Here is a 25,493-nt window from a genome sequence, read left to right on the forward strand (position 1 = left end):
GGCCATTCACCCCTTTGAGCCTGTTAAACAGGAACAGGAGGAGGCCATTCAGCCCCTCGAGCCTGTTACACAGGAACAGGAGGAGGCCATTCAGCCTCTCGAGTCTGTTACACAGGAACAGGAGGAGGCCATTCAGGCCCTCGAGTCTTTTACACAGGAACGGGAGGAGGTCATTCAGCACCTTGAGTCCGTTACACAGGAACAGGAGGGGGCCATTCAGCCCCTCGAGTCTGTTGCACAGGAACAGGAGGGGGCCATTCAGCCCCTCGAGTCAGTTACACAGGAACAGGAGGAGGCCATTCAGCCCCTCGAGCCTGTTACACAGGAACAGGAGGAGGCCATTCAGCCCTTCGAGCCAGTTACACAGGAACGGGAGGAGGCCATTCAGGCCCTCGAGTCTTTTACACAGGAACAGGAGGAGGCCATTCAGCCCCTCGAGCCTGTTACACAGGAACAGGAGGAGGCCATTCAGCCCTTCGAGCCAGTTACACAGGAACGGGAGGAGGCCATTCAGCCCTTTGAGCCTGTTAAACAGGAATGGGAGGATGCCATTCAGCCCCTCGAGCCTGTTACACAGGAACAGGAGGAGGCCATTCAGCCCCTCGAGCCTGTTACACAGGAACAGGAGGAGGCCATTCAGCCCCGCGAGCCTGTTACACAGGAACAGGAGGGGGCCATTCAGCCCCTCGAGCCTGTTACACAGGAACGGGAGGAGGCCATTCAGCCCCTCGAGCCTGTTAGACAAGAACAGGAGGAGGACATTCAGCCCCTCGAGCCTGTTACACAGGAACAGGAGGAGGCCATTCAGCCCCTCGAGCCTGTTACACAGGAACAGGAGGGGGCCATTCAGCCCCTCGAGCCTGTTAGACAAGAACAGGAGGAGGACATTCAGCCCCTCGAGCCTGTTAGATAGGAACAGGAGAAGGCCATTCACCCCTTTGAGCCTGTTAAACAAGAACAGGAGGAGGCCATTCAGCCCCTCGAGCCTGTTACACAGGAACAGGAGGAGGCCATTCAGCCCCTCGAGCCTGTTACACAGGAACAGGAGGAGGCCATGCAGCCCCGCGAGTCAGTTACACAGGAATGGGAGGAGGCCATTCAGCCCCTCAAACCTGTTATATAGGAACAGGAGGAGGCCATTCACCCCTCGAACCTGTTACACAGGAACAGGAGGAGGCCATTCAGCTCCTCGAGTCTGTTACACAGGAACAGGAGGGGGCCATTCAGCCCCTCGAACCTGTTATATAGGAACAGGAGGAGGCCATTCACCCCTCGAGCCTGTTAGACAAGAATGGGAGGAGGCCATTCAGCCCCTCGAGTCTGTTACACAGTCATAGGAGGAGGCCATTTAGCCCCTTGAGTCTGTTACACAGGAACATGAGGAGGCCATTCAGCCCCTCGAGCCTGTTACATAGGAACAGGAGAAGGCCATTCACCCCTTTGAGCCTGTTAAACAGGAACGGGAGGATGCCATTCAGCCCCTCGAGCCTGTTACATAGGAACAGGAGAAGGCCATTCACCCCTTTGAGCCTGTTAAACAGGAACAGGAGGAGGCCATTCAGCCCCTCGAGCCTGTTACACAGGAACAGGCGGAGGCCATTCAGCCTCTCGAGTCTGTTACACAGGAACAGGAGGAGGCCATTCAGCACCTTGAGTCCGTTACACAGGAACAGGAGGAGGCCATTCAGCCCCTCGAATCTGTTACACAGGAACAGGAGGAGGCCATTCAGCCCCTCGACCCTGTTACACAGGAACGGGAAGAGGCCATTCAGCCCCTCGGTCCTGTTACACAGGAACATGAGGAGGCCATTAAGCCCCTCGAGCCTGTTAAACAGGAACGGGAGGATGCCATTCAGCCCCTCGAGCCTGTTACACAGGAACAGGAGGAGGCCATTCAGCTCCTCGAGTCTGTTACACAGGAACAGGAGGAGGCCATTCAGCTCCTCGAGCCTGTTACACAGGAACAGGAGGAGGCCATTCAGCCCCTCGAGTCTGTTACACAGGAACAGGAGGAGGCCATTCAGCCCCTCGAGCCTGTTAGACAAGAACAGGAGGAGGACATTCAGCCCCTCGAGCCTGTTAGACAAGAACAGGAGGAGGCCATTCAGCCCCTCGAGCCTGTTACACAGGAACAGGAGGAGGCCATTCAGCCCTTTGAGCCTGTTACACAGGAACAGGAGGAGGCCATTCAGCCCCGCCAGCCTGTTACACAGGAACATGAGGAAGCCATTCAGCCCCTCGAGCCTGTTACATAGGAACAGGAGGAGGCCATTCAGCCCCTCGAGCCTGTTACACAGGAACAGGAGGAGGCCATTCAGCCCCTCGAGTCTGTTACACAGGAACATGAGGCCATTCAGCCCCTCGAGCTTGTTACATAGGAACAGGAGGAGGCCATTCAGCCCCTCGAGCCTGTTACACAGGAACAGGAGGAGGCCATTCAGCACCTTGAGTCCGTTACACAGGAACAGGAGGAGGCCATTCAGCCCATCGAGTCTGTTACACAGGAACAGGAGGAGGCCATTCAGCCCCTCGAGCCTGTTACACAGGAACGTGAGGAGGCCATTCAGCCCCTCGAGTCTGTTACACAGGAACAGGAGGAGGCCCTTCACCCCTTCGAGCCTGTTAAACAGGAACAGGAGGAGGCCATTCAGCCCCTCGAGCCTGTTACACAGGAACAGGAGGAGGCCATTCAGCCCCTCGAGTCTGTTACACAGGAACAGGAGGAGGCCATTCAGCCCCTCGAGCCTGTTACACAGGAACAGGAGGAGGCCATTCAGCCCCGCGTGTCAGTTACACAGGAATGGGAGGAGGCCATTCAGCCCCTCGAGCCTGTTACACAGGAACGGGAAGAGGACATTCAGCCCCTCGAACCTGTTATATAGGAACAGGAGGAGGACATTCACCCCTTCGAGCCTCTTACAAAGGAACAGGAGGCGGCCATTCAGCTACTCGAGTCTGTTACACAGGAACAGGAGGAGGCCATTCAGCCCCTCGGTCCGGTTACACAAGAACGTGAAGAGGCCATTCAGCCCCTCGAGCCTGTTACATAGGAACAGGAGAAGGCCATTCACCCCTTTGAGCCTGTTAAACAGGAACGGGAGGAGGCCATTCAGCCCCTCGAGCCTGTTACACAGGAACAGGAGGAGGCCATTCAGCCCCTCGAGTCTGTTACACAGGAACAGGAGGAGGCCATTCAGCCCCTCGAGCCTGTTACACAGGAACAGGAGGAGGCCATTCAGCCCCTCGAGTCAGTTACACAGGAATGGGAGGAGGCCATTCAGCCCCTCGAGCCTGTTACACAGGAACGGGAAGAGGCCATTCAGCCCCTCGACCCTGTTATATAGGAACAGGAGGAGGCCATTCACCCCTTCGAGCCTCTTACAAAGGAACAGGTGGAGGCCATTCAGCCCCTCGAGCCTGTTACACAGGAGGAGGCCTTTCAGCCCCTCGAGTCTGTGACACAGGAACAGGAGGAGGCCATTCAGCCCCTTGAGTCTGTTACACAGGAACAGCAGGAGGCCATTCAGCCTCTCGTGTCTGTTACACAGGAACAGGAGGAGGCCATTCAGCCCCTCGGTCCTGTTACATAGGAACAGGAGAAGGCCTTTCACCCCTTCGAGCCTGTTAAACAGGAACGGGAGGAGGCCATTCAGCCCTTCGAGCCTGTTACACAGGAACAGGAGGAAGCCATTCAGCCCCTCGAACCTGTTACACAGGAACAGGAGGAGGCCATTCAGGCCCTCGTGTCTGTTACACAGGAACAGGAGGAAGCCATTCAGCCCCTCGGACCTGTTACACAGGAACAGGAAGAGGCCCTTCCGCCCCTCGAGCCTGTTACACAGGAACAGGAGGAGGCCATTCAGCCCCTCGAGCCTATTACATAGGAACAGGAGGAGGCCATTCACCCCTTCGAGCCTGTTACACACGAACGGAAGGAGGCCATTCAGCCCCTCAAGCCTGTTACACAGGAACAGGAGAGGGCCATTCAGCCCCTCGAGCCTGTTACACAGGAACAGGAGGAGGCCATTCAGCCCCTCGAGTCTGTTACACAGGAACAGGAGGAGACCATTCAGCCCCTCGAGCCTGTTACACAGGAACAGGAGGAGGCCATTCAGCCCCGCGAGCCTGTTACACAGGCACAGGAGGGGGCCATTCAGCCCCTCGAGCCTGTTACACAGGAACAGGAGGAGGCCATTCAGCCCCTCGAGCCAGTTACACAGGAACGGGAGGAGGCCATTCTGCCCCTCGAACCTGTTACATAGGAACAGGAGGAGGCCATTCAGCCCCTCGAGTCTGTTACACAGGAATAGAAGGAGGCCATTCTGCCCTTTGAGCCTGTTACACAGGAGGAGGCCTTTCAGCCCCTCGAGTCTGTTACACAGGAACATGAGGAGGCCATTCAGCCCCTTGAGTCTGTTACACAGGAACAGGAGAAGGCCATTCTACCCCTCGAGTCTGTTACACAGGAGCTGGAGGAGGCCGTGCAGCCCTTCGAGCCTTTTACACAGGAACAGGAGGAGGCCATTCAGCCCCTTGAACCTGTTACACAGGAACAGGAGGGGGCCATTCAGCCCCTCGACTCTATTACACAGGAACGGGAGGAGGCCATTCAGCCCTTCGAGCCTGTTACACAGGAACAGGAGGGAGCCATTCAGCCCCTCGAATCTGTTACACAGGAACAGGAGGAGGCCATTCAGCCCCTCGGTCCTGTTACACAGGAACGGGAGGAGGCCATTCAGCCCTTCGAGCCTTTTACACAGGAACAGGAGGGAGCCATTCAGCCCCTCGAGACTATTACACAGGAATGGGAGGGGGCCATTCAGCCTGGCAGAGACCCTCATCACATTTAAAAAGTACTTGGATATGCACTTGAAGTGCCGTAACCTACAGGGCTACGGACCAAGAGCTGGAAAGTGGGATTCGGCTGGAGAGCTCTTTTTCGGCCGGCACGGACACAATGGGCCGAATGGCCTCCTTCCGTGCTGTAAATTTCGGTGATTCTACGATTCTACGATCACCTTAAATCCGTGTCCTCTAGCCACTGGAAACAGTTTCTTCTTCTTTACTCCATCAAAAACCCTCATGATTTTGAAATCTCCCTCAGGAGAGAATGCTGCCGCCCCCCCCCCTCCGGTGAATGAAATACTGAGACCGTTTACCCCCCTCCCCCAGTCCGGATCTGCCCTGAGGTTACCGAGACCCCTCACAGCCTCTGCTGCAGCAGCTTAAATAGTTTGTTAGACGGGGGAGGCCAGCTGTTGTCTGGTGAATGGCGGAGGGGGGGTGGGGGAGGTGGGGGGAGCGGGTGGGGGGGGCGGGGAATGGGAAACCCAGTGCAGCTGCTGGGGAAGGTCTCCCGAGCACCTCCCCCGTCCCCTCACTGGTTGCCTGGTATCTCACAGATCTCAGAAATCCAGCCTCGTTCTAACAGTCGCCTGTCGGCTTTACAGCTCCGAGCTCGCTGGCATTTCAGACCTCACCGGGTACAGAGATCAGGAAGAGGGAAGGGGAGGGTTCGCAGGGACTTTGTGCTCGGGGAATCCCGGCGGAGAACGGCGAGCGAATCACCGGGGATCCATGAAGATTTCCAGTCGGTTCCGCCGCTGGGACGATGGAACCAGTTAAGGAGAAATCTCAGGGCAAGGGGATCGGACTCGAGGGCAGCGGTTTGAAGAAACCGCACTGCCAGGTGTTGAAGAAACCTCACTGCCAGGTGCTGCTGGCTGATCCCATCCAGAGGTAGGGAGAGAGTCCAGGATTACTCCCGGCTCCCGACACCTTCCACTCTCTCTTACTGTGCCAGTTAAATCAGTTTAGACCCATCCACTCCCCAGTTAATGTCACTGCAGAGACAGATCAACCGGGGAGAGCGAACTCGAACTCTGGGGGGAGCTGAATGAGGGGCTGGGGTGGGCTGGGGTGAGGATTTGGGGTTAGGGCCTGGGGTGAGGGTCTGGGATGAGGGTTTGGGGTGAGGGTCTGGGATGAGGGGTTGGGGTGAGGGGTTGGGGTGAGGGTCTGGGATGAGGGTCTGGGGTGAGGGGTTGGGTTGAGGGTCTGGGATGAGGGGTTGGGGTGAGGGTCTGGGATGAGGGGTTGGGGTGAGGGTCTGGGGTGAGGGTCTGGGATGAGGGGTTGGGGTGAGTGGTTGGGTTGAGGGTCTGGGGTGAGGGTGAGGGGTTGGGGTGAGGGGTTGGGTTGAGGGGTTGGGGTGAGGGGTTGGGATGAGGGGTTGGGGTGAGGGTCTGGGGTGAGGGTCTGGGGTGAGGGGTTGGGGTGAGGGTCTGGGGTGAGGGGTTGGGGTGAGGGTCTGGGGTGAGGGGTTGGGTTGAGGGGTTGGGGTGAGGGGTTGGGGTGAGGGTCTGGGATGAGGGGTTGGGGTGAGGGTCTGGGGTGAGGGGTTGGGTTGAGGGTCTGGGGTGAGGGTGAGGGGTTGGGGTGAGGGGTTGGGTTGAGGGGTTGGGGTGAGGGGTTGGGGTGAGGGTCTGGGATGAGGGGTTGGGGTGAGGGTCTGGGATGAGGGGTTGGGGTGAGGGTTTGGGATCAAAGCCACTTCCCCGCCCGCTCCCCATAACACTTCACTCCCTTATCTTGCAAACATTTGTCTATCGCCACTTTAAATGTATTTAATGACCCAGCCTCCACGGCTCTCTGGGGCAGAGAATTCGACAGATTTACGACCCTCAGAGAAGAAATTCCTCCTCATCTCAGTTCTAAAAGGGCGACCCTTTATTCTGAAACTGTGCCCCCGAGTTCTAGATTTCCCCACGAGGGGAAACATCCTCTCTGCATCTACCCTGTCGAGCCCCCTCAGTATCTTATATGATTCAATAAGATCACCTCTCATTCTTTTAAATTCCAGTGAGTATAGGCCCAGCCTGCTCAACCTTTCCTCATAAGTCAAACCCCTCATCTCCGGAATTAACCTAGTGAACCGTCTCTGAACTGCCTCCAATGCAAGTATATCCTTCCTTAAATAAGGAGACCAAAACTGTACGCAGTACTCCAGGTGTGGTCTCAGCAATACCCTGTACAGTTGTAGCAGGACTTCCCTGTTTTTATACTCCAACCCCCTTGAAATAAAGGCCAACATTCCATTTGCCTTTTTGAAGGAGGCCATTCGGCCCATCTGCCTGTTCCTGTGGGACAATGGGTGGCTTAATATGCCAATGTCTGTTGAGTCCGGGGCCATTAATGTCAGCGGGCTGGATCTCTACCGGATCGATAGTGTGAAATGGGCAACAGCGAGTTGGCAGCCTGTTTCCATCGCTCCTGTTTCTCTTCTCGAGTCAGTGGAATTCGGAATGGGGAGAGACGTCAGGCAGGGGCTGATACAGGGGCACTGCAAGTCCTGGCCAGAATCAGTGGGCGTGATTGGGTCATTTCCCCGTCAATCACGCTGGGGGTCCACGCTGCTGTAAGTGACTGGGTTGGATTTTACGTGCAGGAGTTCTGCGTTTGTCCTGCTGTAAGACGCACTTGCTTGGCTGTAAGTCCAGCCCCGTTTCAACTCATTGTCTGACCGACCGTGGTGTCCATCGACACTCCGCTCCTGGCCTGCAGTCACAGGCTGATCAAAGTGATTGGGACAGATGGTCGCAACCGAGCTACACAATTCAAACATTGCATGTGCGTGACATCCTGTGGGTCCGTTACAAGGCTGCATCAACACCTCCGATATAGAATCATTGAATCATAGAATGGTTACAGGACAGATGGAGGCCATTCGGCCTGTCCAGCCCGTGCCGGCTCTCTGCAAGAGCACTTCAGCTAGTCCCACTCCCCCGCCCTTTCCCCGTATCCCTGTAAATTTTTTCCATCAGGTACTTATCCAATTCCCTTTTGAAAGCCACGATTGAGTCCGCCTCCCCCACCCTTTCAGGCAGCGCATTCCAGATCCCAACCACTCGCTGCGTAAAAAAGTTTTTCCTCATGTCGCCTTTGGTTCTTCTGCCAATCACCTTCAATCTGTGTCCTCTGGTTCTCGACACTTCCGCCAATGGGAACAGTTTCTCTCTCTCTACTCTGTCTAGACCCCTCGTGATTTTGAACACCTCGATCAAATCTCCTCTCAACCTTCTCTGCTCCAAGGAGAACCCCAGCTTCTCCAGTCTATCCATGTAACTGAACTCCCTCATCCCTGGAATCATTCCCGTAAATCTTTTCTGCACCCTCTCTAAGGTCTTCACATCCTTCCTAAAGTGCGGAGCCCAGAATTGGACACAATACTCCAGTTGAGGCCGAAGCAGTGTTTTTGGAATGAAGACGTGAGTTGGATCAGTGTGAAGGTTGCAGCCGGATCCTTAGTTCACCCTCTGCCAGGAGCTACAGACTGCGGGTTTATATTGGCTCACCCGATGGTCAGTCTGAAGCCTTCTACCACTGGACATACCAGGGATTGGCCTCCCCACCCCCCATTCCCGATCATTCCCCACCCCACCACCCATCTCTGCCCCCACCCTCCCGATCACCAGGTCTGTCCTAAGGGACCCCGCTCCCTCCCCCCGCTCCCTCCTCCTGTACCCTCCCCCCGCTCCCTCCCCGTAAATATCATTATAGTGGGAACAATCCACTCGAGTGTGGGTGCGGGGAAGGTGTAACATCAGGTCCTGTCACTCTGCTCACCGCGACCTCAGGGCAGCCCCGAGGGTCAGAGGTGAAGGAATGTGCGAAGTGTTGGAAGAGTTTACCAACTGGCCCGTCACCTTCCTGTAACCTTGCGCATGTTGAGCATTGCCCTACAGCAGAGCGAGCAGACTGAGCAACGTTTCCCCTCCCCCTCCATCTCCCCCACCGTCACCCCCCTCCCCCTCTGTCTTCCCCTCCGTCTACCCCTCCCCCAACGTCTCCCCCACCATCTCCCCCTCCCTGAATGGCTGAATGGCCTCTTCCTGTTCCTGTGTAACAGGCTCGAGGGGCTGAATGGCCTCCTCCTGTTCCTGTGTAACAGACTCGAGGGGCTGAATGGCCTCCTCCTGTTCCTGTGTAACGGGCTCGAGGGGATGAATGGCCTCCTCCTGTTCTTGTGTAACAGGCTCGAGGGGCTGAATGGCCTCCTCCTGTTCCTGTGTAACAGGCTCGAGGGGCTGAATGGCCTCCTCCTGTTCCTGTGTAACAGGCTCGAGGGGCTGAATGGCCTCCTCCTGTTCCTGTGTAACAGACTCGAGGGGCTGAATGGCCTCCTCCTGTTCCTGTGTAACGGGCTCGAGGGGATGAATGGCCTCCTCCTGTTCTTGTGTAACAGGCTCGAGGGGCTGAATGGCCTCCTCCTGTTCCTGTGTAACAGGCTCGAGGGGCTGAATGGCCTCCTCCTGTTCCTGTGTAACAGGCTCGAGGAGCTGAATGGCCTCCTCCTGTTCCTGTGTAACAGGCTCGAGGGGCTGAATGGCCTCCTCCTGTTCCTGTGTAACAGGCTCGAGGGGATGAATGGCCTCCTCCTGTTCCTGTGTAACAGACTCGAGGGGCTGAATGGCCTCCTCCTGTTCCTGTGTAACGGGCTCGAGGGGATGAATGGCCTCCTCCTGTTCCTGTGTAACAGGCTCGAGGGGCCGAATGGCCGACTCCTGTTCCTGTGTAACAGGCTCGAGGGGCCGAATGGCCTCCTCCTGTTCCTGTGTAACAGGCTCGAGGGGCCGAATGGCCTCCACCTGCTCCTAGTTCTTATGTTCCTATGATGTTACGGAGGTGGAAATTTTCAGTCTAGAGTGTTCTCTCTTTTTACCAACCCTTGCCTACGATTTCAGGGAGAATTCAGTATCATCCTGTTTTGTTTCTGTTCATTTATAATGCAATCATATATCCGTGTAATAAAATCCGTTCTCTGATCTTGTCTTCGAGCAAGTGTTTATGGCCTGCTTATCGCAGTTCCCACAATACAGCTGAAACTGGCCCAAACATTCCCGAGCGGCTCGTCCCTCGGTCAGACTTTCTCATGCTCTCACAGTTTTTATCAAGGTCTTGTCTGACAAGCTGTTCCCCTCCAGGGCTGTCTCTTACATCACATTTGGCACTTTTTTTTGTCAATTTAGTCTAACAGTACAGAAAGACAACTTTCATACAGTACTGCAGGAGGGTAAAACCATCTCGTTACAGGAGATACAGAAAACAAGCTTTCAAAACCTTTCCCAGAAAACTTTAAGCAACACATTAGATTGAGGCAATACCTCACAACATGGATGGCAGCTCACCTTGAGGTCAAATAGGACAACGAGGTCACAAGCGGTCTGGTTCAGTCGGAGAAGGAGGGCAGGGAAAGAAAGAAATGGCATTTCTATAGCGCCTTTCACAACCTCAGCATGTCACAGACAATGAAGTACTTTTGAAGTGTTGTAATGTGGGAAACGCGGCAGCCAATTTGCACACAGCAAGATCCCACAAACAGCAATGTGATAAATGACCAGATGATCTGTTGTAGTGATGTTGATTGAGGGATAAATATTGGCCCCAGGACACCGGGGAGAACTCCCCCTGCTCTTCTTCGAAATAGTGGCTGTGGGATCTTTCATGTCTGCCTGAGAGAGCATAAGAACATAAGAACATAAGAAGTAGGAGTAGGCCAATCGGACCCTCGAGCCTGCTCCGCCATTCAATAAGATCATGGCTGATCTGATCCTAACCGCCAATCCACTATCACAGAACCATCTCCTGAATCTAACAGAATTAGACACACAAAATAGGAGTAGGATCAGGCTACACGGCCCCTGGGCCCGCTCCGCTACCCACAGGGCCATGACCGATCCGAACCTAGACTCATGTCCAAATTCCTGCCCGCTCCCCGTAACCCTTAATTCCCTTTACTTCTAGGAAACTGTCTATTTCTGTTTTAAATTTATGTAATGATGTAGCTTCTACAGCTTTTTGGGGTAGCATATTCCATGGGCCTACCACCCCCTGAGTGAAGTAGTTCCTCCTCATCTCAGTTTTGAAAGAGCAGCCCCTTATTCTAAGACTATGCCCCCTAGTTCTAGTTTCACCCATCATCGGGAACATCTTCCCCGCATCCACCCGATCCAACCCCTTCACAATCTTATATGTTTCAATAAGATCGCCTCTCATTCTTCTGAACTCCAATGAGTAGAGTCCCAATCTACTCAACCTCTCCTCATATGTCCATCCCCTCATCCCCAGAATTAACCGAGTGAACCTTCTTTGTACTGACTCGAGAGCAAGTATGTCCTTTCTTAAGTATGGACACCAAAACTGTACGCAGTATTCCAGGTGCGGTCTCACCAATACCTTGTACAACTGAAGCAATACCTCCCTATTTTTATATTCTATCCCCCTAGCAATGAAAGCCAACATTCCATTGGCCTTCTTAATCACTTGCTGCACCTGCATACTAACCTTTTGAGTTTCGTGCACCAGGACCCCCAGATCCCTTTGTACTTCAGTACTTTCCAGTTTCTTGCCATTAAGATAATAACTTGCTCTACGATTTTTCCTGCCAAAGTGCATAACCTCACACTTTCCAGTATTGTATTCCATCTGCCAAATCTCTGCCCACTTACTTAGCCTGTCGATGTCCCCTTGCAGGTTTTTTATGTCCTCCTCACTCACTACTTTCCCTCCCATCTTAGTATCATCTGCAAACTTTGATATGTTACACTCGGTCCCCTCCTCCAAATCGTTAATATAGATTGTAAAGAGTTGGGGACCCAGCACTGACCCCTGCGGAACACCACTAGTTACTGATTGCCAGTCTGAGAATGAACCATTTATCCCAACTCTCTGCCTTCTGTTAGATAGCCAATCCTCTATCCATGCCAGAATATTACCCCCAATCCCATGATTTTTTATCTTAAGCAATAATCTTTTGTGTGGCACCTTGTCAAATGTGTTAAGTATGTGTATTGTATTGAACAATTAACACAAAGACTTAAACGTATAACTCAAACAGGTCTTTACTGGTTGGAGGTAGGGACTATACGTAGGTCTTTACTTCATGCCCACAGGCGGGAACTGAGGGGAGATCAGTACCCACAGTACTATTTATACCCCTATGGCCAGGAGTGGTACTGCGTATCACTACGCCCTACAAGTAGTGCAGTCCTGTCCATAGGTTCAAAGTAGCACACATATTACATACACAACAAAATGCCTTTTGGAAGTCTAAATACACTACGTCCACTGGTTCCCCTTTATCCACCCTATACGTTACTTCCTCAAAGAACTCCAGCAAATTTGTCAAACATGACTTCCCCTTCATAAAACCATGCTGACTTTGTCCTGTTAAATTATGATTATCCAAATGTCCTGTTACTGTCTCCTTAATAATGGACTCCAAAATTTTACCTACCACAGATGTTAGGCTAATCAGTCTATAGTTTCCAGCCTTCTGTCTACTGCCCTTTTTAAATAAGGGTGTTACATTAGCAGTTTTCCAGTCTGCCGGGACCTTTGCCGAGTCCAGGGAGTTTTGGAAAATTATTACCAATGCATCCACAATCCCTACCGCCACTTCCCTCAAGACCCTCGGATGTAAGCCATCAGGTCCAGGTGATTTATCCGCCTTGAGTCCCATTATTTTACCAAGTACCACTTCCTTAGTGATTTTGATCGTGTTTAGCTCCTCCCCCCCTTTAGCCCCCTGTTTGTCCAGTGTTGGGATATTCTTAGTGTCTTCTACTGTAAAGACTGATGTAAAATATTCATTCAGTGTTTTTGCCATCTCCATATTTCCCACCATTAATTTCCCGGTCTCATCCTCTAAGGGACCAACATTTACTTTAGCCACCCTTTTTCTTTTTATATAACTATAAAAACTCTTACTATCTGTTTTTATATTTTTTGCTAATTTACTTTCATAATCTATCTTCCCTTTCTTAATCAATCTTTTTGTTATTTTTTGCTGTCTTTTAAAGTTTTCCCAATCCTCTATCCTCCCACTAGATTTGGCTATCTTATATGCCCTTGTTTTTAGTCGAATACTATCCTTAATTTCTTTACTTAGCCACGGATGGCTGTCTTTTCTTTTACACCCTTTTCTTCTCAGTGGAATATATTTTTTTTGGAAGTTGTAAAATAACTCCTTAAATGTACACCACTGATCATGTATCGTCTTACCCTTTAATCTATTTTCCCAATCCACTCTACTCAATTCCGCTCTCATACCTTCATAGTCTCCTTTATTCAAGCTTAGCACGCTTGTTTGAGATCCAACCTTCTCACCCTCTAATTGAATATGGAATTCAACCATGTTATGGTCACTCATTCCAAGGGGATCCTTTACTAGGACATTTTTAATTAATCCCGTCTCGTTACACAGGACCAGATCTAAGGTTGCTTGCCCCCTGGTCGGTTCAGTTACATACTGCTCAAGAAACCCATCCCTAATACATTCAATGAACTCATCCTCAAGGCAGCCCTGCCCAATTTGATTTGTCCAATTAATATGATAGTTAAAATCCCCCATAATTATAGATGTCCCCTTATTACAAGCCTCAACTATTTCCTGATTGATACTCCGTCCAACAGAATTGCCACTGTTCGGAGGCCTATAGACTACGCCCACTAGTGTTTTTTTCCCCTTATTATTCCTTACCTCCACCCAAACTGTTTCATTATCCTGATCTTTTGACCCAATATCATTTCTCTGTATTACAGTGATTCCTTCCTTTATTAACATAGCCACCCCACCTCCCCTTCCTTCCTGCCTGTCCTTCCTGATCGTTAAATAACCTGGTATGTTTAATTCCCAGGCATTGTCACCCTGCAGTCATGTTTCTGTAATGGCCACAAGATCATACCCATATGTAGTTATTTGTGCCATTAACTCGTCTATTTTGTTATGAATGCTACGTGCATTCAGATAGAGAACGTTCAAAGATGTTTTGTAACATTTAGTTCCTGCTTTTGCCCTTTTTATTATTTTACCTTTTACTCCATACCTTCTGCCCCTTCCTGACACGCTCTGGTTTTTATTTTCCTCACTGCTACTTAAGTCTATGACCTTCTCTGTTGTCATTTTTATTATTTGCTCTCTAGGAACCTTCCCCCAACTAGTTAGTTTAAAGCCCTCTCTGCAGCCCTAGTTATATGATCCGCCAGGACTCTAGTCCCAGCACTGGCCAAGTGAAGCCCGTCCCAACGGAACAGCTCCCTCCTGCCCCAGTACTGGTGCCAGTGTCCCAGGAAGCAAAACCCATTTCTCCCACACCAGTCTTTGAGCCACGCATTTAACTCTCTAATTTTATTTGTCCTAGCCAAATTCGCTCGTGGCTCAGGCAATAATCCAGAGATTATTACCCTTGTGGTTCTGCTTTTTAATTTGGCCCCTAGCTGCTCAAACTCCCTCAGCAGAACCTCCTTCCTTGTCCTCTCTATGTCGTTGGTACCAACATGGACCATGACAACTGGATCCTCCCCCTCCCACTCCAAGATGTCCTTAACCTTGGCACCGGGCAGGCAACACAGCCTTCGGGACTCTCGCTCTCAGCTGCAAAGAACTCTATCTATCCCCGAACGATACTATCTCCTACCACTACAACATTTCTTTTAACTCCCCCCACTTGAATGGCCCCCTGCTCCACGGTGCTGTGACCAGGTTGCTCATCCTCCCCGCAGTCCCTGTTCCCATCCTCACAGGGAGTAAGAGCCTCGAACCTGTTGGACAAGTGCAAGGGCTGCGGCTCCTCCAACACTACCTCCTGGATCCCCGTACCTGCCTCACTTCTAGTCACACCATCCTGAGCAGACGGGGGTCTTGGTTTAATGTCTCATCCGAAAGACGGCCCTTCCGACACTGCGGCGCTCCCTCAGTACTGCCCCTCCGACAGTGCGGCGCTCCCTCAGTACCGCCCCTCCGACAGTGCAGCGCTCCCTCAGTACTGCCCCTCCGACAGTGTGGCACTCCCTCAGTACCGTCCCTCCGACAGTGCGGCACTCCCTCAGTACCGACCCCCCGACACTGTGGCGCTCCCTCAGTACCGCATCTCCGACAGTGCGGCACTCCCTCAGTACCGACCCTCCGACAGTGCGGCACTCCCTCAGTACCTTCCCTCCAACAGTGCGGCGCTCCCTCAGTACCGACCCCCCAACAGCGTGGCACTCCCTCAGTACCATCCCTCCGACAGTGCGGCGCTCCCTCAGTACCGACCCTCCGACAGTGCAGCGCTCCCTCAGTACTGCCCCTCCGACAGTGCAGCGCTCCCTCAGTACTGCCCCTCCGACAGTGCAGCGCTCCCTCAGCACTGCCCCTCCGACAGTGCGGCGCTCCATCAGTACTGCCCCTCCGACAGTGCGGCGCTCCCTCAGTACTGCCCCGCTGACAGTGCAGCACTCCCTCAGTACTGCCCCTCTGACAGTGCGGCGCTCCCTCAGTACTGCCCCTCTGACAGTGCGGCGCTCCCTCAGTACTGCATCTCCTCTGACAGTGCGGCGCTCCCTCAGTACTGCATCTCCTCCGACAGTGCGGCGCTCCCTCAGTACCGCCCCTCTGAGAGTGCAGCGCTCCCTCAGTACTGCCCCTCCGACAGTGCAGCGCTCCCTCAGTACCGCCCCTCTGAGAGTGCAGCACTCCCTCAGTACTGCCCCTCCGACAGTGCGGCACTCCCTCAGTACTGCCCCTCCGACAGTGCGGCGCTCCCTCAGTACTGCCCCTCCGACAGTGCGGCACTCCCTCAGTACTGCATCTCCTCCGACAGTGCGGCGCTCCCTCAGTACTGCCCCTCCGACAGTGCGGCGCTCCCTCAGTACCGACCCTCCGACAGTGCGGCGCTCCCTCAGTACTGCCCCTCCGACAGTGCGGCGCTCCCTCAGTACTGCCCCTCCGACAGTGCGGCGCTCCCTCAGTACTGCCCCTCCGACAGTGCGGCGCTCCCTCAGTACTGCCCCTCCGACAGTGCGGCGCTCCCTCAGTACCGACCCTCCGACAGTGCGGCGCTCCCTCAGTACTTAGCTGGGAGTGTCGGGCCTGGGTTATGTGCTCAAATCCCTTGGGGCGCTAACTTCACCGGTGCCCTGAAAAACGTTAGCGCCCCCGCATCCGAAGTTGAATGTTAGCGCCCCAAGCAGGAGGCGGGGCTGCTGGAAGCGCTCCCCCTCCCTCTTGGGGCGCTTCGGGCAGCAGCGCCACACGGGTCGGCACGTAGCGCCGCGGTACTACAGGCCGCCCCCCCCTGACTAAAGGGGCGGGGCCTAGCGCAGCGCCCACTGGGGCCCTGCTGGATCACCGGGGAATGGGGTGCCAAGAAAAGAGCCCGGCACTCAAGAGGAGGCCAGAGGGGGTCAGGTGCTAGCAAGCGGCCCAAACAAAATGGCCACCTGGCACCTGCCCTTTAATTTGTGCCGATCCGGGGGCGCCAGCCAAGTTTGCAGCCGTGGCACGAGCTGGGTGTTGCACACGGTATTGACGTCATCGCCTGAGGCGCAGCGCCGCGGGGCGCTAACGGAAGGCACAACACAACCAAATTTTTCCCCCCTGGAGTGGGGCTTGAACCCACGACCTTCTGACTCAGAGGCGAGAGTGATAGCCTCTGAGCCACGGCCGGCACCACGAGGGGGAATCGGGTCAGTGGGCGGGAAGGGAGGTGGTGATGGGGGCCGAAGGCGATGGCTTCGTTCTTCCTGGAGCAAATAGCGGCTTGGCCAAGACCGGGTGTCGGGCAGGCAGTCTGACAGCACAGAGGCAATGGAGAGGGTCCAAGAGATGTGGTAGGGAGCTGGAGATAGGGGTCATCACGGTACATGTGGAAGCTTACCCCATTTCTGCGGATGATGTCACCAAGGGGCAGCATGTGGATGAGGAACAGGAGGGGGCCAAGGATAGATCCTTGGGGGAAACCAGGGCTGATGGTGCAGGGCTGCGAGGAGGAATATTGAGGCAACTTTCTCTGCCAGTGTCCCTGACGACCACGTGTGCCAGAAATGCATCCAGCTGCAGCTACTAACGGTCCGTATGAAGGTGCTGGAGCTGTGGATGGATGGGCTGTGGAGCATTCACGATGCTGAGAGGGTCGTGGATTACACGCTTGATGAGTTGGTCACACCGCAGGGTAGGGCTGCACAAGCAGAAGGGAAATGGGTGACCACCAGGCGGAGCAATAGAAGCAGGCAGGTAGTGCAGGGGTCCCCTGTGGCCATCCCACTTTCAAACAGGTATAACAATTTGGATACTGTTGAGGGGGATGACTCACCAGGGGACGGCGGCAGCAGCCAACTTCCTGGCACCAGGGGTGCTTCTGCTGCTCAGGAAGGGAGGAAAAAGAGTGGGAGAGCAATAGTGGTAGGGCATTCTATCGTAAGGGGAACAGATAGGCGTTTCTGTGGCCGTAGGTGGTTTGTTGCCTCCCTGGTGCCAGGGTCAAGGATGTCACTGAACGGCTTCAGGGCATTCTGAAGGGGGAGGGTGAACAGGCAGAGGTCGTGGTTCACATTGGGACCAACGACATAGGTAGGAAGAGGGATGAGGTCCTGCAGCAAGAATTTAGGGAGCTAGGTAGCAGATTAAAGAGTAGGACCTCAAAGGTTGTAATCTCTGGATTACTCCCGGTGCCATGTGCTAGTGAGTATAGGAATAGGAGGATAGAGCAGATGAATGCGTGGCTAAAGAGTTGGTGCAGGAGGGAGGGCTTTAGTTTCCTGGATCACTGGGCCTGCTTCTGGGGAAGGTGGGACTTGTACAAGTCGGACGGGTTGCACCTGAACCAGAGCGGGACAAATATTCTTGCGGGGAGGTTTGCTAGCACTGTTCGGAGGGGTTTAAACTAAAATGGCAGGGGGTTGGGAACCTGAGCAGGGAGACAGAGGAAAGGAAAACAGGGATAAAAGCAAAAGATAGGAAGGAGAAAAACAAAAGTGGCAGTCAGAAAAATCAACGGTTTAAATCAAACGTGGCCACGGTAAATAATAATTCTAATAGGTCTAAGAGCGTTAAAAAAACAAGCCTGAAGGCTTTGTGTCTTAATGCGAGGAGCATTTGTAATAAGGTGGATGAATTGGCTGCGCAAATAGAGGTAAATGAATATGATTTGGTTGGGATTACGGAAACATGGCTCAAGGATGGCCAAGACTGGGAACTCAACATCCAGGGGTATTCGATATTCAGGAAAGATAGGCAAAAAGGAAAGGGAGGTGGGATAGCATTACTGGTTAAAGAAGGGATTAATACAATTGCAATGAAGGATATTAGCTCGGATGATGTGGCATCTGTATCGGTAGAATTGAGAAATACTAAGGGGAAAAAAACATTAATGGGAGTGGTATATAGACCTCCAAACAGTAAGGCGGAGGTTGGGGATGGCATTAAAAGGGAAATTAAAGAAGCGTGCAATAAGGGCACAGCAGTCATCATGGGTGACATTAATCTACATATAGATTGGGCCAACCAAATTAGTAACAATACTGTGGAGGAGGAATTCCTGGAGTGTTTACGGGATGGTTTCCTGGACCAATATGTCGAGGAACCAACCAGAGATCAGGCCATCGTGGACTGGGTATTATGTAATGAGAAAGGATTAATTAGCAATCTTGTTGTACGAGGCCCCTTGGGTCGGAGCGATCATAATATGATCGAATTCTTCATTAAGATGGAGAATGAAGTAGTTGACTCAGAGACAAGGGTCCTGAATTTAAATAAAGGAAACTACGATGGTCTGAGGAGCGAGTTGGGTAGGATTGATTGGGGAATGGCACTCAAAGTGTTGACGGTGGATAGGCAATGGCAAACATTCAAAGACCGAATGGATGAGCTACAGAATTTGTTCATCCCAGTTTGGCATAAAAATAAAACAAAAAAGCTGACTCAACCATGGCTAACAAGGAAAATTAGGGATAGCATAAGATCCAAGGAGAGGACATATAAATTGGCTAGAAAAAGCAATAATCCTGAGGATTGGGAGCAGTTTAGGAGTCAACAAAGGAGGACAAAGGGATTAATTAAGAAAGGGAAAATAGAATATGAGAGTAAGCTAACAGGGAACACAAAAACTGACTGTAAAAGCTTTTATAGATATGTGAAGAGAAAAAGATTGGTGAAGTCAAGCGTAGGTCCCTTACAGTCAGAATCAGGGGAATTTATAATGGGAAACAAGGAAATGGCAGACCAACTAAATACATACTTTGGTTCTGTCTTCACAAAGGAGGACACAAATAACCTCCCAGAGGTGCCGGTGAACATAGGGTGTAATGAGAGGGAGGAACTGAAAGAAATCAGTATTTGTCGGGAAATGGTGTTAGGAAAATTGATGGGACTGAAGGCCGATAAATCCCCAGGGCCTGATGGTCTACATCCCAGGGTACTTAAGGAAGTGGCCCTAGAAATAGTAGATGCATTGCTGGTCATCTTCCAGAACTCGATAGACTCTGGAACAGTACCCATGGATTGGAGGGTAGCTAATGTTACCCCACTATTCAAAAAAGGTGGTAGAGAAAAAGCAGGGAATTATAGACCGGTAAGCCTGACATCGGTAGTGGGGAAAATGCTAGAGTCTATTATAAAAGATGTAATAGCAGAGCACTTGGAAAGCAGTGACAGGATCGGACAAAGTCAACATGGATTTACTAAAGGTAAATCATGATTGACTAATCTATTGGAATTTTTTGAGGATGTAACTGGTAAAATAGATAAGGGAGAACCAGTGGATGTGGTGTATTTGGACTTTCAGAAGGCTTTCGATAAGGTCCCACATAAGAGATTAGTGTGCAAAATTAAGGCACATGGGATTGGGGGCAAGGTATTGACTTGGATAGAGAACTGGTTGGCGGACAGAAAGCAAAGAGTTGGAATAAACGGGTCATTTTCCGAGTGGCAGGCAGTGACTAGTGGGGTACCGCAAGGATCGCTCCTAGGACCCCAGCTGTTAACAATATATATTAATGATCTGGACGAGGGAATTGGATGTAATATCTCCAAATTTGCAGATGACACAAAGCTGGGTGGGAGGGTAAGCTGTGAGGAGGATGTCCTGAAATTCCAGTACGATTTGGACAGGTTGTGTGATTGGGCAGAAACATGGGAAATGCACTATAATGTGGATAAATGTGAGGTTATCCACTTTGGTGGCAAAAACAGGAAGGCAGATTATTATTTGAATGGCAATAGATTGGGAGAAGGGGAAGTGCAAAGAGACCTGGGTGTTCTTGTGCACCAGTCGCTGAAGGTAAGCATGCAGGTGCAGCAGGCGGTTAAGAAGGCCTTCGTAGCAAGAGGGTTCGAGTACAAGAACAAGGATGTCTTGCTGCAGTTGTACAGGGCCTTGGTGAGACCGCACCTTGAGTAGTGTGTGCAGTTTTGGTCACCTTACCTGAGGAAGGACATTCTTGCCATGGAGGGAGTGCAGCGAAGATTCACCAGGCTGATACCTGGGATGGCAGGAATGATGTACGAGGAGAGATTGTGTCGATTGGGCTTATACTCACTGGAGTTTAGAAGATTGAGAGGGGATCTCATCGAAACCTATAAAATTCTGTCAGGTCTGGACAGACTAGATGCAGAAAGGATGTTTCTGATGGCCGGCGAGTCCAGAACCAGGGGTCATTATCTAAGGCCATTTAGGACTGAAATGAGGAGGAGTTTCTTCACCCAGAGACTGGTGAACCTGTGGAATTCTCTGCCACAGAGGGTGGTGGAGGCCAGTTCATTAAATATATTCAAGAAAGAGTTGGATATATTTCTTGAGGCTAAAGGGATCAAGGGATATGGGGAGAAGGCAGGGACAGGGTACTGAATTTGGATGATCAGCCAAGATCTCATTGAATGGCGGAGCAGGCTCGAAGGGCCAAATGGCCTACTCCTGCTCCTATCTTCTATGTTTCTATGTTTCTCAGCACTTTGACAGACCCCAAGGTCTACTCAGGTGTACCCCCTCCACCAAAACCAGGGTCAACAGATACAAGATGATAGTGGGGTCCACTGGCAGTGTAGGTTTGTGCTGGTAATGTTGGGGTGTGCTGGCGGTGTTGGGGTCTGCTGGTAATGTTGGGGATGCTGGTAATGTTGGAGTGTGCTGGTAGTGTTGGTTTGTGCTGGTAGTGTTGGTGTGTGCTGGTAGTGTTGGTGTGTGCTGGTAGTGTTGGGGTGTGCTGGTAATGTTGGGGTGTGCTGGTAATGTTGGTGTCTGCTGGTAATGTTGGTGTGTGCTGGTAGTGTTGGTGTGTGCTGGTAATGTTGGTGTGTGCTGGTAGTGTTGGGGTGTGCTGGTCGTGTTGGGTTGTGCTGGTAATCACAGAATCTACAGTGCAGATAGAGGCCATTTCGGCCCATCGAGCCTGCACCGACACATATCCCACCCTATCCCCGTAACCCCATGTATTTAATCCCCTAACACTAAGGGTCAATTTATCATAGTCAAATCAACCTAACCTGCACATCTTTGGACTGTGGGAGGAAACCGGAGCACCCGGAGGCAACCCACGCAGACACAGGGAGAATGTGCAAACTCCACACAGACAGTCGCCCGAGGCCAGATTTGAACCCGGGTCCCTGGCGCTGTGAGGCAACAGTGCTAACCACTATGCCACCGTGTAATGTTGGGAGTGCTGGTAGTGTTGGGGTGTGCTGGTAGTGTTGGGGTGTACTGGTAATGTTGGGGTGTGCTGGTAATGTTGAGGTGTGCTGGCAGTGTTGGGGTGTGCTGGTAAATTTGGGGTATCCTGGTAATGTTGGTGTGTGCTGGCAGTGTTGGGTGTGTGCTGGTAATGTTGGGGTGTGCTGGCAGTGTTGGGGTGTGCTGGTAATGTTGGGGTGTCCTGGTAATGTTGGTGTGTGCTGGCAGTGTTGGGTGTGTGCTGGAAATGTTGGGGGTGTGCTGGTAATGTTGGGGGGCTGCTGGCAGTGTTGGGGTGTGCTGGTAATGTTGGGGTGTCCTGGTAATGTTGGGTGAGCTGGTAGTGTTGGGATGTGCTGGCAGTGTTGGGGTGTGCTGGTAGTGTTGAGGGTGCTGGTAGTGTTGGGGGGTGCTGGTAGTGTTAGGGTGTGCTGGTAATTTTGGGGTGTGCTGGCAGTGTTGAGGTATGCTGGTACTGTTGTGTGCTAGTTGTGTTGAGGTGTGCTGGCAATGTTGGGTGTGCTGGTAGGTTTGGGGTGTGCTGGCAGTGTTGGGGTGTGCTGGCAGTGTTGGGGTGTGCTGGTAGTGTTGGGGTGTGCTGGCAGTGTTGGGGTGCGCTGGTAATGTTGGGGTGTGCTGGTAGTGTTGGGGTGTGCTGGTTGTGTTTGGGTGTGCTGGTAATGTTGGGGTGTGCTGGTAATGTTGGGGCTGCTGGTAATGTTGGGGTGTGCTGGCAGTGTTGGGGATGTGCTGGTAGTGTTGGGGTGTGCTGTTATTTTGGGGTATGTTGGTAATGTTGGGGTGTGCTGGTGGTGTTGGGGTGTGCTGGTAGTGTTGGGGATGTGCTGGTTATGTTGGGTTGTGCTGGAAATGTTGGGTTGTGCTGGTAATGTTGGGGTGTGCTGGTTATGTTGGGGTGTGCTGGTAATGTTGGGGTGTGCTGGTAAGGTTGGCGATGTGCTGGATATGTTGGGGTATGCTGGTAATGTTGGGGTGTGCTGGTAATGTTGGGTTGTGCTGGTAATGTTGGGGTGTGCTGGTAGTGTTGGGGATGTGCTGGTTATGTTGGGTTGTGCTGGTAATGTTCGGGTGTGCTGGTAATGTTGGGGATGTGCTGGTAATGTTGGGGTATCCTGGTGATGTTGGGGTGTGCTGGTAATGTTGCGGTGTGCTGGTAATGTCCGGCTGTGCTGGTAATGTTGGAATATGCTGGTAGTGTTGGGGTGTGCTGGTAATGATGGTGTGCGCTGGTAGTGTTGGTGTGTGCTGGTAATGTTGGGATGTGCTGGTAGTGTTGGGGAGTGCTGGTAATGTTGGGGGGGTGCTGGGAGTTTTGGGTGTGCTGGCAGTGTTGGGGTGTGCTGGTAATGTTGGGGTGTGCTGGTAGTGTTGGGGTGTGCTGGTAGAGTTGGGGTGTGCTGGTAGTTTTGGGGTGTGTTGGTAATTTTGGGGTGTGCTGGTAGTGTTGGGGTGTGCTGGTTGTGTTGGGGTGTGCTGGTAGTGTTGGTGTGTGCTGTTAATGTTGGTGTGCGCTGGTAGTGTTGGTGTGCGTTGGTAGTGTTGGTGTGTGCTGGTAGTGTTGGGGTGTGCTGGTAATGTTGGGGTGTGCTAGTAGTGGTGGGTGTGCTGGTAGTGTTGCTGTGTGCTGGTTGCGTTGTGGTGTGCTGGCAGTGTTGGGGTGTGCTCGAAGTGTTGTGGTGTGCTGCTGGCGTTGGGGTGTGCTGGTAGTGTTGGGGGTGTGCTGGTAGTGTTGGTGTGCTGGTAATGTTGGGGTGTGCTGGTAGTGTTGCTGTGTGCTGTTAGTGGTGGGTGTCTGCTGGTAATGTTGGGGTGTGCTGGTAGTGTTGGGGTGTGCTGGTAGTGTTGGGATGTGCTGTTAAGGTTGGGGGTGCGCTGGTAATGTTGGGGTGTGCTGGTAATGTTGGGGTGTGCTGGTAATGTTGGGGTGTGCTGGCAGTGTTTGGGTGTGCTGCTAGTGTTGGGGTGTGCTGGTAATGTTGGGGTGTGCTGGTAGTGTTGGGGTGTGCTGGTTGTGTTGGTGTGTGCTGGTAGTGGTGGGTGTCTGCTGGTAATGTTGGGGTGTGCTGGTAGTGTTGGTGTGTGCTGGTAGTGTTGGTGTGTGCTGGTAGTGTTGGGGTGTGCTGGTAGTGTTGGGGTGTGCTGGTAATGTTGGGGTGTGCTGGTAGTGTTGGGGTGTGCTGGTAATGTTGGGGGAGTGCTGGTAATGTTGGGGGAGTGCTGGTAATGTTGGGGTATGCTGGTAATGTTGGGGTGTGCTGGCAGTGTTTGGGTGTGCTGCTAGTGTTGGGGTGTGCTGGTAGTGTTGGGGGTGTGCTGGTAATGTTGGGGTGTGCTGGCAGTGTTTGGGTGTGCTGCTAGTGTTGGGGGTGTGCTGGTAATGTTGGGGTGTGCTGGTAGTGTTGGTGTGTGCTGGTAATGTTGGTGTGTGCTGGTAGTGTTGGAGTGTGCTGGTAGTGGTGGGTGTGGGCTGGTAATGTTGGGGTGTGCTGGTAATGTTGTGATGTGCTGGTAGTGTTGGGGTGTGCTGGTAATGTTGGGGTATGCTGGTAATGTTGGGGTGTGCTGGTAGTGTTGGTGTGTGCTGGTAGTGTTGGGGATGTGCTGGATATGTTGGGTTGTGCTGGTAATGTTGGGGTGTGCTGATAATGTTGGGGATGTACTGGTTTTGTTGGGGTATGCTGGTAATGTTGGGTTGTGCTGGCAGTGTTGTGGTGTGCTGGTATGTTGGTGTGCGCTGGTAGTGTTGGTGTGTGCTGTTAATGCTGGTGTGCGCTGGTAGTGTTGGTGTGCACTGGCAGTGTTGTGGTGTGCTGGTATGTTGGTGTGTGCTGGTAGTGTTGGTGTGTGCTGTTAATGTTGGTGTGCGCTGGTAGTGTTGGTGTGCGCTGGTAGTGTTGGTGTGCGCTGGTAGTGTTGCGGTGTGCTGGTAGTGTTGGGGAGTGCTGCTAGTTTTGGGGTGTGCTGGTAGTGTTGGGGTGTGCTGGTAATGTTGGGGTGTGCTGGTAGTTTTGGGTGTGCTGGTAGTGTTGCTGTGTGCTGGTTGCATTGTGGTGTGCTGGCAGTGTTGGGGTGTGCTGGTAGTGTTGGGGTGTGCTGGTAATGTTGGGGGTGCGCTGGGAATGTTGGGGTGTGCTGGTAATGTTGGGGTGTGCTGGTAATGTTGGGGTGTGCTGGCAGTGTTTGGGTGTGCTGCTAGTGTTGGGGAGTGCTGGTCGTGTTGGGGGTGTGCTGGTAATGTTGGGGTGTGCTGGTAGTGTTGGTGTGCTGGTAATGTTGGGGTGTGCTGGTAGTGTTGGTGTGTGCTGGTAGTGGCGGGTGTCTGCTGGTAATGTTGGAGTGTGCTAGTAGTGTTGGTGTGTGCTGGTAGTATTGCGGTGTGCTGGTAGTGTTGGGGTGTGCTGGTAGTGTTGGGGTGTGCTGGTAGTGTTGGGGGAGTGCTGGTAATGTTGGGGTGTGCTGGTAATGTTGGGGTGTGCTGGCAGTGTTTGGGTGTGCTGCTAGTGTTGGGGTGTGCTGGTAGTGTTGGGGTTGTGCTTAATGTTGGGGTGTGCTGGTAGTGTTGGTGTGCTGGTAATGTTGGTGTGTGCTGGTAGTGTTGGTGTCTGCTGGTAGTGGTGGGTGTCTGCTGGTAGTGTTGGCGTGTGCTGGTAGTTTTGGGGTGTGCTGGTAGTGTTGGGATGTGCTGGTAGTGTTGGAGTGTGCTGCTAGTGTTGGGGTGTGCTGGTAGTGTTGTGGTGTGCTGGTTGTGTTGGGGTGTGCTGGTAGTGTTGGGGTGTGCTGGTAGTGTTGGGGTGTGCTGGTAATGTTGGTGGGGGCTGGTAATGTTGGGTTGTGCTGGTAATGTTGGGGTGCGCTGGTAGTGTTGGGGTGTGCTGGTAATGTTGAGGTATGCTGGTAATGTTGGTGTGTGCTGGTAGTGTTGGGGTGTGCTGGTAGTGTTGGGGATCTGCTGGTTATGTTGGGATGTGCAGGTAATATTGGGTTGTGCTG

At 52.6% G+C, this 25,493-nt stretch overlaps 1 protein-coding gene across 1 annotated transcript in view; it reads left to right on the plus strand.

Annotated features, from left to right (window-relative positions):
* Window positions 1-5,445: 5,445 nt before the first annotated feature.
* The window catches only part of LOC147123828 (uncharacterized), a 260,646-nt gene continuing 240,598 nt past the window's right edge, over window positions 5,446-25,493 (plus strand). The window contains 1 exon segment of the mRNA XM_085976267.1: window positions 5,446-5,739. Within this exon segment, the coding sequence (XP_085832393.1) occupies window positions 5,612-5,739 (128 nt within the window). The 5' untranslated portion in view covers window positions 5,446-5,611.

The sequence above is a fragment of the Somniosus microcephalus genome, chromosome 2 (assembly GCF_052327205.1).
Source record: "Somniosus microcephalus isolate GS21.2 chromosome 2, FLI_Smic_1.0, whole genome shotgun sequence".
Lineage (NCBI taxonomy): Eukaryota > Metazoa > Chordata > Chondrichthyes > Squaliformes > Somniosidae > Somniosus > Somniosus microcephalus.